This window comes from Zea mays, chromosome 2 (genome assembly GCF_902167145.1).
Source record: "Zea mays cultivar B73 chromosome 2, Zm-B73-REFERENCE-NAM-5.0, whole genome shotgun sequence".
Taxonomy (NCBI): domain Eukaryota; kingdom Viridiplantae; phylum Streptophyta; class Magnoliopsida; order Poales; family Poaceae; genus Zea; species Zea mays.
The window spans coordinates 72,582,018-72,595,334 of NC_050097.1; the positions used below are offsets into that span (position 1 = coordinate 72,582,018).

At 46.6% G+C, this 13,317-nt stretch overlaps 1 protein-coding gene across 1 annotated transcript; it reads left to right on the top strand.

Moving 5' to 3' along the window:
* Positions 1-239: 239 nt before the first annotated feature.
* On the top strand, positions 240-11,660 carry LOC111590873 (uncharacterized). Its single transcript, XM_023301780.1, has 2 exons — positions 240-1,113; positions 11,618-11,660. The coding sequence occupies exons 1-2, from the start codon at positions 590-592 to the stop codon at positions 11,628-11,630; spliced, it is 537 nt and encodes a 178-aa protein (XP_023157548.1). The 5' UTR covers positions 240-589; the 3' UTR covers positions 11,631-11,660.
* Positions 11,661-13,317: the final 1,657 nt, after the last annotated feature.

The following is a 13,317-nucleotide window of genomic DNA, read 5'->3' on the forward strand; positions in this document are numbered from 1 at the left end:
TCTATCGCACAATCGTCCGTTCGTCCGAACTCTAGTTCACTCTGTTCCGTGTACAGACGAATTTTGCACGAGCATTTTTATTTCGAGAAATATTTTAGCGCAGCCCGATTAAGTGTTTGGGCCGAATTCAGTCCAGCCCATTTGGCCCATTTAAAACCCTAGCCCTAGAGCTCTTCTATAAATAGAAGGACCCCTCACTTGCACTTGGCTTTTATTCATCTACCCCCCTAGCCGCCATTTCCTTTTCCCAGCCACCTCCACTTCTCCCCACGCCATCCTCCTTCCTGCTCCTCACGCACACCAGTGCAGGGCCTCCCATGGCGTCTCCTCCCCTTTCCTCAAGCTAGCCACCCTAGCTTCCAGTCCTCTCGCCACCAGCCATGGGGGTCGACATCCCCTCCTCCCCCTCTGCACCATGGTCGGTTCCTTGCTCCCCTCGGAACCCAGCAGGGAGAGCAGGCGCCATTCTCCCAGCATGCATGGAGCTCCCTAGGCTCCATCGCTTGGAGCTCGGCCAGGGCCGAGCACTCCACTGTTGCAGCCCCTTGCCGGTGCCCTGCCCTCCTCCCTCCCCAAGGCCTTCTTCCCCATGGCACCGGGATCTCTCCTTCCGGCGGCCGTGCTCCTCAAGCGCGCTCTGCTCGAGCTCTGTCGGACCTGCTACTTCCCTGCGCGCGGCCGCGGCACATGGCCCTGCTCCTCCTATCTTCCCCACCAAAACAGCAAGCCCCCACCGCGTCTAGGTGTTCTCGCTGCTCAGCTTGGCCGCGCGAGCTCGCTGCGGGACGCCCTAGCCGCTGCTCGCCTCAACCACATCTCCATGGCCGAGCTCACCCCTTCGCTGCTGCTGCCCCTTCCCTTGCTCCTTTTCGCCGTGCGCGGGGTGTTCGACACAATGCCTGCGAGGAAGATATGTTGTCACAGCACCATCGACGCTCGTCGGGTATTTTGCTGTTTTTGCGCAGCCCCGTCGTTGTCGTCGTTCACCCCGGAGAGAAACCCCGTGTTTTGCGTGGAGAAGAAGGCAAGCCGCTCGACGCTCGTCGATGTTCGGAGCGATGCACAAATTGGAATCGTCATCGTCCTTACAAACACCGATTGGGTTTGTTTATGGTGAGCCGATGCATGTCGCTCTCGATCGACTCGTTTAATTAATTTGAATGGATGTGTGTAAAATGTTTCGGTTATGCGCATTGGTAGGATCGTGTTTGCGATTGGAAAACAAAAGGTTATGTGATGTATGCGATTTGTAGTTGTCTAATTATGTTTTGGTCGATGTGGTGCATGTTTAAAAAATTGTATTGGTATGGATTGAATTTTGTGGCGAAAGAAAATGAAGTAGAACAAGAACTTGGATGTTTTTAAGTTTCGGTAATAATGTGTTTGATGTATGGTTTGCTGTGAGGATAAATTTTTAAAAATGTGGATTATGTGTTGGGGAATGCATCGATAGGTGTCTATGTGAAAAGTGTATTCACTACAGGAAACACCTAAATTTTCGTGGGCCAAAAGCCCACGAAAATAAGCTTAAACCGACGAAAATAGCCGCCGAAAATAAGTTCGACGAAAATAATCAACTATTTCCGTCGGTACCGACGAAAATGACCTATTTTCGTCGGCTTTCCCAAAGCCGACGAAAATAGTTGGTCGGTTGACTATTTACTTCGGCCCGGGGTGTGGCCGACGAAAATAGCTGGGCAGTATTTTCGTCGGCCTGATTGGAGGCCGACGAAAATTTATGATACCCCCCACAAAACAGATTTTTCCGCACCTTTTAATTGACAGCAAAATACACAATTCACAATACCACATATACAGATTCACAATCAAAATACACAATTCACAAAACACATTCACATATACATATCACAAAACACATTGACATATACATATCACAAAACACATTCACATATACATAAATAGTCCATAGTCCATAAGTCCATAGTCCATACATAGTTTCAATACCATAAGTCCATAGTTTCAAACAAACTTACTACTCACTAATCACTCCTGCGGGCTGTGGGAGTTTTGGCCACTCCGTCCTCCACCACCAGGAAGGTGGCCACTCCCTCCAGAACCATGGACGAGGAAGTCGTGGACGTTGACAGCACCCTCCTGAGCATGTGACGCTGAACCCTGCAATTCATCAATCATTCAAATAAGGCTGTGTTTTGCTATCCCTATACCTATACTGGCTATGTTTGGTCACTATTTGCATAAAACTAAACATGGAACGTCACCTGTGATCCATGGTGATAAGGAGGTTGTGCATGCATCCACGGGTACTGTTGTGCTGGCCACCCCTGAGGTGGTGGCACCCACCCCGTCGGTGGCGGTGCCATCCACGCTTGAAATGGCTGCGATCCTTGGGGTGGTGGAGGCGTCCAAGTGCCTGGAGGTGCCTGCGTCCACCCAACACCGGTCCACTGTGGCTGCGACGCTGGAGCTTGTCCTGGCCACTGTCCCCATTCTTGTGCCTGCGAGCCATTTTTGATAATAAAAAAAGAGTTGCTATGGAATTGAAGTGTTCAGATAGTGTTACCTGGGGAGGGCGAAAAGCGGGCAAGTTCATATCAGGGCCGAGTCGAGTAGTCATTTCCTGCAAATGGATGAAACGTTAGAATCGCAACGCTATACTTTGAATTCAATGACACGTGATGAGATAGACGAATTACCTGAAAATAAGAAGTCATATACTGCGTCAGCTGTCCGACCTGCTCCTGCGCTGCTCGAGCCTGCTCCTGTGCTGCTCGAGCCTGCTCCTGTGCTGCCCGAGTCTCCTCCTCCAGCTGAGCCTCTCGAGCAGACTTGGAGGAGCGAGAACTCCCTGCCGAAGACGATGCCTTCCCTTGACCTATGGTCCTATTGTACTCCACAACGCCGGTGCCAAAGGCAAACCTGCATGATACACATAGTTGAGCCATTAAGTGGACACATTCTTGTTAATGAAATTGTCGAATCAAAGACAACCACCTCACCTGCCATGCTTTCTACCCCCCCCCCATTGTGGTACAACGCCGAGGCATCTAAGTCTGAATGCATCCAGTCGAAATCAGGCCCATGGCGTTGAGTCATTTCCTCCCCATATGCATTCTACAAAGAAAGTTAGAGTTGGAGTTAGACACAAAACATGCAATTTAATTCGTAAATACAAACTTGTTTACCATTTTCTCCCTTGCCGCCTCGCTGCATAGCTCATTAGGGTTCGCCGGATCAGGGCCACGGTGACCACGGACGTAAACCTCCATAAAACTTGGAGCAACTCCACTTTCAGCTTCCTGCATGAAAAAGAAGAGTTAAACCATAGAATTGTAATAGATGTAACATACAAGTTTGATTTATACACTTACCATGCGGCGTGCAGTACCAAGGTGTCCATCGGCGCCGTACCTGTGCCCCGGTCCTTCAGTGCCACGGTTGGCACGGTGCTTGTTGGACTCTGCAATCCACTCAGGCGACGCCCATCTCTTAGCCAACCACCTCCAGGCTTCCATGTCCTTCGCCGGCCAATCCACACGCTCTCCATGTACTGCTCCTCTGTGAGGAAGATCTCATTGGCCCCTAATGCTTTGCTCATTTTCTGCCCCTTTATCTTCTTGTAGTAGTAGTTGACGGCCGCGATGCGAGCATTGTACATGGCATCCTTGATGACCTTATCAGCGCACTTCCGAAAGTGTCTCTTCACATGTGCCCACTGAGCCTGATCCGCCTCGATGTCATCCAGCAATTGGAACCTCCCCTACATATCAATGGAGAAGTTAAGTTAAAGTAAGATTAGGAGAAGCAATAATGCAGTGAATTGCTTATATACGAAAGTAAACTCACCCAGAACTCGTCCCACACAGCCACCTGACAAGTCCTTCGTTTTTGTTCTGAACTTCCCCCTCCGCTACTGCATTCCCGTGGCTCCCCTGGCTGGACATAGTCCTTCAGACCCCAGTCGGCCCACTGCATAGCTGCGAACCTCTCGCCATTGAGCTCCACCATGCCAGGGTAGTAGAAGCGACAAAGGCTACCCAACACCGCGTTCACCTTGGAACGTCTGCCTGTACCGTCCCAAGTCAAGTCTTCCCATGACCTACAAACATTAATAAAACAAGTAAACCAGTGCAATCACGTTCATATTAAAAAATTAACACAACAGAAATAAGCCCCACCATTCTCCATGTGGCCGGATGAGCCTCCTCTCAGCATGTCTCGGACCAAGTGCATTGCTCTTCTTATACCTAAGTATACAAGTAAATTAAATATGATGAAATTATTTAAAACTAATATCAATTAAACTAATATGCATAATAATACCTGAAGGATGTAGAACCATCTGACGCGTCGCCCGCGCTGCCTGCCCCCATAGGGTCAACCTCCTCATCCTGCTCACCCTCCTCATATTGCTCACCCTCCTTGCCCTGCACATGAGCATCCTGCTGAGGAGCCTCCTGCTCACCCTCCTCACCATGCACTTCGTCTAGACAGTCGAGAAGTTGCTGCTGCCTCTGTTGGCTCTGTGAGGTGCCCTGAAAAAGCCCACTGCCCGAGCTGTCCTCGCTGACCGCGCTGCCCCCACTCCTCCTCGATCTCCTATGCTTGAACATGTTCAACTGTAGATAAATTAATGTCAAACCACAATATATGAAACAAATAATATGAAAATTAATAATGTGAAAATTGGAATACATAGCTTAATTGATTAACTAAAAGAAACATATTAATCAAAAGTCATCTACATCCGATGATGCTTCTTCGGCTCGTTGTTTATTCATACGCTCTTGATTTCGTTGGATCCTTACTGATCTTCTAACGACGACACGTTGTTTGCGCTTTGACCTAGGTTCTTCAATTAAGTCGCTTGAATTGCAACAGAGATTTTCTAGGCCTTCTCCACTGGTCACATGGAATCGGTGAGCTATGTCTTGATTCAACGCCGCTTCTGGTTGAAAAACAGCATCATCGTTGTCCCTGCTCGTACTCACGTAGTCAGCACTCTCTGGAGCGATGACTTGTGGGTTGACTTTGATTGCAACCCACCAAGCCCTAAGGCTTGGGTGAGGATATGGCAGGTAGTACACCTGTTTTGCCTGATTTGCAAGGACAACATCGCACATACTGCTCGGAATCCTAGAGCTATGCTTCACCTCGACATTACCATACTGGTCGACACGAGTCCCACTATGAGCATCAAACCAGTCGCACTCGAAAAACACGACTTTAAGTTCCTTGGGGCCATCGAAAATCAACTGTACAATGTTTTGAAGAACACCGTAATAGTCCACTACTTTGTCATCGTCAACATATGAACTTGCCAACACACCACTATTGGTGGTGGCTGCCAATGGTCGACTCTTCTCTAATTTCGCGGTTCGGAAGCGATATCCACTTACATCATAGAGAGTATAGTTCCGGACGGACACAGAGGTATGTGCCATTTGCTGCAAGTCCGGGTGCACAGAGTTTTTGGAAACCTATACAAGGAATTAGTATATGCATTATATCTTCCAAGTCCAAAATTCAAAGATTAAGTATGGACAATGAGAGAACGACAATTACTAACATAATTACGAAACCACTGCACGAAGTTTGGTCCACCTTTCAACCCATCACGTCGAAGATTTTCTAATTGGATGGCCGTAGGTTTACTAGTAGATTTCCAACATTCTTCATCAAACATGCTGGACATATTAGAAACATGGAGATTACACACTATAGAAATTATGAGATGAGAAAATCGACGTAAATATGAGGAAAACTTACTCGAACGCCTCCTGTGTGCTGTCAATATTGCTATACATATATAGCATTAGCGTGTTCAAATCTGATCCTTCAATGTGACGTACACTCCCTTTTCCAACTGCTTTACCCGGATTCGCAAAAATTTGAAGGGTGCTTTGGGGTGATTCATTTTCGACATGAAGTCGCACTGAAGGCGCAAACACATTGTTGGCTCGAGCGAAATACCTGGTTGAGAATTGAGATATCTCCTTAAGGGCAAAAGCCTCCGCAATACACCCTTCGACTCTAGCCTTGTTGCGAACAGACGCCCTGAGCTTTTTCAACGCCCTTTCTATAGGATACATCCACCTGAATTGCACTGGTCCGCCTACCAAAGCTTCCCAAGGCAAATGCACAATTAGATGTTGCATCACATTGAAGAATCCTGGCAGTAAAACCTTTTCAAATTTACAAATAAGAATTGGAATTTCTTTCTCAAATTTCTGCATCAACCTCTTCGATACTGTCTTTGCGCATACTTCCCTATAGAAGTAACTCAGCTCTGCAAATATGCTCCAAAGCTCATCCTTAAAATAGCCTCGAAACATCACGGGCATCAGCCTCTCCATAATAATATGGTAGTCATGGCTTTTCAAACCGATCAATTTACCGGTCTTCAGATTGACTGCCCGTTTCAGATTTGCCGCATATCGATCTGGAAATTTCAGATTCTTCAACCACTTAAATATTTCTTTCCCTTCATCCGGCTTGAGGCAGTAATCAGCTCGCGGCCTACTCTCATGACCTTTATCGCTTACTTTCAACTCGAGCATCGGCCTCTTACAAATTTCAGCCATGTCTTTTCTTGCCTTCATATTATCTTTCGTTTTATCAGTCACATCGAAACATGTGCTAATGATGCTTTCAGCAACGTTACGCTCTTGGTGCATCAAGTCTATGTTGTGCGGCATGATCAAGGCTTTTGCATACGGAAGCTCCCATATTGATGAAATATGGGTCCAGTTGTGGTCCTCCCCATAGCCTTGGAACCTATCATTTTCTCCTTGCTTCAGACAAGCATGCCATGCGATTATCTGCGGTGCAGTTTGCCTCTTTGGTGGCCCATTTCTGATTTTGGCTCCACTTCTGAATGCAGTAAGCGAACTCCTGAAATCATGCTTGAATGGAGTCCAACGTCGATGAGCATCAAAGAATGACACTTTCCCACCATGCTTCAATCTAAATGCATCTGTATCATTCATACATATGGGACAGCACAACCGACCATGAACACACCATCCAGACCAATCTCCATACGCCAGCAGATCATGCACTGACCACAAATAAGCAGCGCGCATGGTAAACTCCTTTTCAGTATGGCTGTCATAAGCCTTCACACCTCTCCACAATTGTTTCAGCTCTTCAATTAAAGGGCGAACAAACATATTCAACTTTGGCCCTAGATGCTCGGGGCCTAGGATGACTAGTGCAAGGAACATGAACTCTTCTTTATTGACCAACTCAGGAGGAAGATTATATGGCACAATGAAGACAGGCCAACACGAGTAAGGGCTTGCACTAGTATTGAAAGGTGTGAATCCGTCCGTCGATAGACCAAGTCGTACACTCCTAGGGTCGTTTGCAAATTCGGGATCAAACTCATCAAATGCCTTCCACGCATCACCGTCCGACGGATGGACCATTATGTCTGGATCAGTGACGAGACGTACACCATTCTTTGGCCACGTCATATGCAGAGCTATTTCCTTGTTGAGGAACAACCTTGAAAGCCGAGGAATGATGGGCAACCGACGAAGTTGCTTAGCTGCGACCTTCGTAACTACCAATTCACCCTCATCATTTGTCACCTCGACATATCTAGAAGCTTCGCAATGCTTACAACGGTCCAACTTGTCATCCTCCTCAAAGAATAGCATGCAACTGTTGGGACACACGTCGATCTTCTCATATGTCATCCCAAGACCAGCCAACATCTTCTTTGCGAAGTACATATTCTTTGGCAACTTATGATTCTCCGGGAGAACCTCGCCCATCAGTTGGACGATGTCATTGTAAGCATTGTTTGAAATGTTGTGCTTTGACTTTATTGCCATTAGTCTTGTGAGAGTCCCAAGAACTGACACCTGAGTGTGCTCGTGCAGTCTCTCTTCTCCCGCGGCGAGTAGCCGGAAGAATTCCTGAGCATCGCGTGGAAGCTGCCCCAGCTCCTCAGCGTTCATTTCAACATCCCTACCAAGATCATGCAACATGTCGTCCATCCTATCATGATCGTCATCAAGTTCCACCTCCGCGTCAACATGTCTAATAGACTCTCCATGTCGGTACCATACAAGGTAGTTCGGCATAAACCCACTTTTGCAAAGGTGTTTCTCCATTTCTTCTATCTTCTGAGGCCACTTGTTCTCGCAGTGATTGCAAGGACACTTCACTAGACGACTTGTTCTATCTTTGAAAGCGTGCTCAAGAAAAGCCTTTGTTACACCCATCCATTCATTTGAATGTGCCCCATCCTTTCTCCACCCGTCATACATCACCCTCCGATCACTGTCCATTTCAAAGGCTAAACAAAAGACAAAGAACATCAACGATCGTCCGTGGCTTAGGTGAACTCCCTATTAGGTAAAGGCCATAAACCCACCTAAGAGTGTAGGTCGATGCTTGTGATTTGTGACGTGTACCCTACGATTGCCACTAAATTTCGGCAGCATAACCCCGCTGCTCTCCAAGCACACGCCTGAACATGGTGTGTTGGAGAACAACTAGGTTATACAACCGAAATTCCACGTCAATCGTAAGGCACATGTCACAAATCACAAGCATCGGCTTACACTCTCAGGCTATCCAAAATACGTGGACAATTCCGGAACGGCGAACCTCACAAGCCAATGTGACGTTCGCCGTTCCCGAACGGGTGACGCATACGGTTCGCTACGGTTAACGATCACCGTCCATAATAAATAACTTAAACAAAAGACAAATAACATTCACATTAACGGCACGCGCACGGCACGCCGCACGCGCACGGCCGCGCGCCCGGCACGCCACGGCACAGCACGCCACGGCCGCCATGAGCATCAAATATGTCGGGAAAGAAGGGAGACGGGGAGGCTCACCGCGGGGAACGACGACGACGTGGACGGACGGCGGGCACGGCGTGGACGAACGGCGACCGTGGACGAACGGCGTGGACGGCGGGCACGGCGTGGACGAGTCTGCTCCTATGAACGACGTGGACGAACGGCGAGGGCGCGCGCGCGGGCCACGTGCGGCGGCGCGGCGCGTGTGGTCGGGCGCGTGGAGAGCGGGCGGGCGCGGGTGGCGGTGCGGCGAGGGAGGGTGGGCAGGTGGGCGGGCGCGGACGGCGGCGCGGCGATGGTGGACGGCGGTGCGGCTATGGTGGGCGGGCGGGAGGGCGGGCGTGCGGGCGGGCGCGTGAGGCGGCGCGGCGCGTGGAGAGCGGGCGGCGTTGCAGCGAGGGAGGGCGGGCGGGCGGCGGCGCAAGGTCGAGCGAGAGAGTGACGAGCGAGAGAGAGAAGGTGCGCTGAGGCTGAGGCGGACGATTAACGGGCCTCTATTTTCGTCGGCCTCACTGAGGCCGACGAAAATAGTGGTCAGTTAATGCCTTATTTTCGTCGGCCGGGAGAAGGCCGACGAAAATAAATAGCTTATGTTCGTCGGCCGGGCTATAACCGACAAAAATACACCTTATTTTCATCGGCCTCGGGGCCCACGAAAATATCGTTCCTATTTTCGTGGGCAGGCCGACGAAAATACGTACTGGCCCACGAAAATAGGCCAAGTTTTCGTCGGTCCCGAGGGCCGACAAAAATAACTATGTATTTTCGTGGGCCGACCGACGAAAATATCCAGGCCCACGAAAATTTATGTGTTTCCTGTAGTGATTGTTTTATACATGTGATCGATGATTGTGATAGTGAATGCAAATGAGGAGAATGATTAATCCGGTTAAAGTCACTATACTGTTGATGCCTTGTGCGTAACCTGGGCACGTATGTGCGGGTATATGCCGTGATATGGTTATACTCGCGACGAGGAAGGATGTATGCCTTGGGTAACGCGACGCTTAGGTCGCTATTGTATAATCGAATAAAGGTTGTATTATTGAGCTTGAATCAAAATGTGGGAACTAGTGGTACGCTAGGCAGGCGGTGTTCCAAATAAATAAATTGGTTGTTGTGGTAGTTGTCGTGCGTGATTTATTGTTAGTGAATAGTTGAATTACGAGTTATGTGAAAAGCATGTTAGAAACTAGTGTGCGGCGTGAAACAATGTTCGTGTGGTGAATGCGTTAATTAAATGTGTATGTTAGTTCTCGCGCGTGAATTAACTTGTATAAAAATTAGTAAGTCTACTTGTTAGTTCTCCCATGGTTATGTTAACTCTAACAAATGGTAAAGTGTTAGAATAATTCAAGTCTCTAGAATGCGGACAATTCTTGAATTATATAGAAGCTGAAAATTTATTGATTGCTGTTTTGGACTGCACGCACTGTTTTAGTTGTGTTGTATGTTTGATGAATTAAATTGTGTTTTCTGTAGATATGTGCTATAGAAAAGTGGTAGATAACTTGATTATCTTGCTGGTGTTAAAATTCGACAGCCATAGGTCTGACAGTTTAGGAGTTATGCTGTTCACAAATTCAGTAACTGAATCTGTCCAAATTCTGTACAGATTTTTGAAACTGTATTGTTTGTTCAATTTAATGTTGCAATCTGTTCATGGTTGTTATAAGAAAGTTGTAGATGCTTTTCTCATCTTGCTTGTGTTAAAATTTCATAACCTTAGGCCTGACGGTTTAAGAGTTATGAATTTTACAAACTGGTTGCTGTGTTCTGTCCACCGTCAGAACAGATTTCGAAAACTGTGTTGTTTGATTTATATAAACATTGAATCACTTCTTGGTGATTACAAAAGTTATATAGTACTTTTGCTAAGATTTCCAAAAAGTCTTAGATCACTCTTTTTGGTGGTCTGAAGCTTAAGTTATGAATGTTTCAAATATGAAGACTGAATCTGTCCAGTTCTGGACAGCAAAGTCTTTTAGTGATGTTTATCCTTAGTTAAATATTGAATCACCTTGGGATGTTTATAAATAATTTGTAGAACATTTAATTAGCTTTCCAGAAAGTCTAGGATCAATTTGTTTGGATGTCTGAATCTTCAGTTATGAATTTTTAAAGTCACAAGTCTGAATCTGTCCAAATCTGGACAGCGCTGTTGTGTTAACACCTTTTGACCTTGCTAAGTGTTTAATCATGCTGTGATGACAATACCAAAGTTGTAAAGCACTTTTCAAGCTTTCTAGAAAGTCCTAGTTTACTATTTTTGGTTAAATATCTTGTGAGTTATGACTGAAACAAGTGACTGCTGTATTGCTGTCCAAACAATTCTGCTAGTGCGCTTTTGATTGTTTAGTTCACCCTTCTCACTAAAAATGTTTGGTTTGCTCTTAAGTAATGTAGACTTGCCATGGTTAAGCTAGAGATGACATGTGTGTCTTGTTTTATATGTTCCTTTCTCTAGTGATTGCGATATAGGAGTTCCATAGATATTGACGCTTATATCCTCTAGTGAATTTGTGTTGTCGGTGATGCTTGTGCGCGATCAATAGGAGAACTAATGAAAAGCCGTATCCAAACAAATAAAGTGCGCGTACTTATAATGTCATAGTTGTGTTACGTAAATAAATAAAATGTTGTGGTTTTTTTAAAGGTGTTAATGTTGGACGTCGATAACGTGTAGATAACTAATGCTAGCGTATGGTTGTTTACGGTGTCTTCTCATTTAACGTTTAGTTCGCCACTGTGTCGTTGTATATCTTGTGTTACTTTTATTATATTCATACATATGCATCTTGCATCTCATTTAGGACCGAGAGATGATGATCGAGCAAGTGATGTGGTGCCAACCACCAGATGCAGTTGGTGGACGACCTGAAGAATGGACTTAACCAGTGGATGCTCGCCAAGCGAGTACCCCCCGACAAACACTATCTAAGTGTTAAATTAAAGGCAAGCCCCAGTTTTATGCATAACCGTTTATATATGCTATTTTACTACACTTAATGTTTGTAGGCTTGTACTGTGCACTTAAGTGTAGGAGTTGACTGAAACCCTAGTTGCATGAACTCAGGATTCCTTTTGAGATGGATACTAGTATGCTAGGTCGAGTAGCTGCTTTATTAATTAGGGATCTCGGTAGAAGTCGAGTGATTTTTCTAGCACTCGCGCGAGGTCAGTAATTGGTTGTATCCATTTTGATATCATAATGATGGTGGTCTATGGACAACGGTCCATGGGGATGCGTTGTCTACGAGACGCAAATTGGAATAAGGATTAAGGTGTGGTACCGTGTGTCAAACGTTTGAACGTACTAAACACATCCCGAGAAATATGGTAAATCGGTAAGCCTAGTACCTGAGTGAACCTGCCCGCAGACATATCCCCTCACGCGACCTGAGACGTGGTCTCCCATTCCGGTTATGGTGGGTACAAGTGTGGTCACTGCACGACGGCAGTCGGGGTCAGTGAGGCATTGTACGCCATGGCGGTGAGCCCTGATCTGTTGCCAGGGAATCGACGGGGACGGTTGATGTGTGTGGGGACGGAGTGCCTCGCCACGTCGTGTGTTTAGGTTTACCTTGCAAGGTTTAAAAACTCGATTCGAATCGTCTGCTTCTCACAGCTAATGAGACTGCTTGATCCATGCTGCTACATTGAGTAATAAGTGGAAATGAGTTGACTGGCAAAAAGGTTGATTGCTTAAAAATGTTTGATATCATGTATGAGTAGCTAGGTACTCATCTAGTTTAAAAAGGAGCATACTAAAACTTGAAAAGCTAAAACTTGATTTTAGACTCAGCTAGTGCTTTTGGCAAACCAAACCCATCAGCCAAACAACAGCATGTCTAGAGGAAGAGGAGTAGACTCCTCACACCGGGTAAGTCTAGCTGAGTATTAGTATACTCAGCCTTGCTTGTGGCATAATTTTTGCAGGTACTCCTTAGGATGATTGGTTGATGGTGTGACTTGGCCTTCATCCCTGCCACCGGGATAGACGGTCGAGTGGGTTATTGCTTCCGCGGGAGAGGACCAGGAGGAGTAGCGTGGCCAGGCTTCGCCATGTTACTCGGTTTTCTCCGTTAGTTATTTTCGCTGCATTAAAATTTATGATTATTATTTCTGAAACTCCGATGATGTAATCACTATTGATACTTATTAAATTTGTGGTATTATGTTTTATTGTATTTCTCTGTGCATCACCTTCGAGTGAGATAGTGGTATTCGATCCTGGTTAAGTGGCTTTATCGGACTAGATCCGAGGGACTGACGGGTTATTCCAATTTAAGTGTGGTCTAGCCTCTAAGGCGGGACTTAGGCACTTAAGTTGGAATAATTCGGGTTGTTCCGCCACTGATTCATAAGCCAGGTCCGGGCAGGTCCAGACAAGGCCACATGAAAGTATGTTGCCATCACAGTGGTGTTTCCGCCTGCCGCTGTGATGGCGGTAACGTACACCTGCAGGAACTCCGACGGGTTTGATGTTCCGTCGTATTTTTCTGGCAGGTGT

Excerpts from the sequence above, each read along its gene's own strand:
- LOC111590873 (XM_023301780.1), top strand. The coding sequence starts at position 590 with ATGGCACCGGGATCTCTCCTTCCGGCGGCCGTGCTCCTCAAGCGCGCT.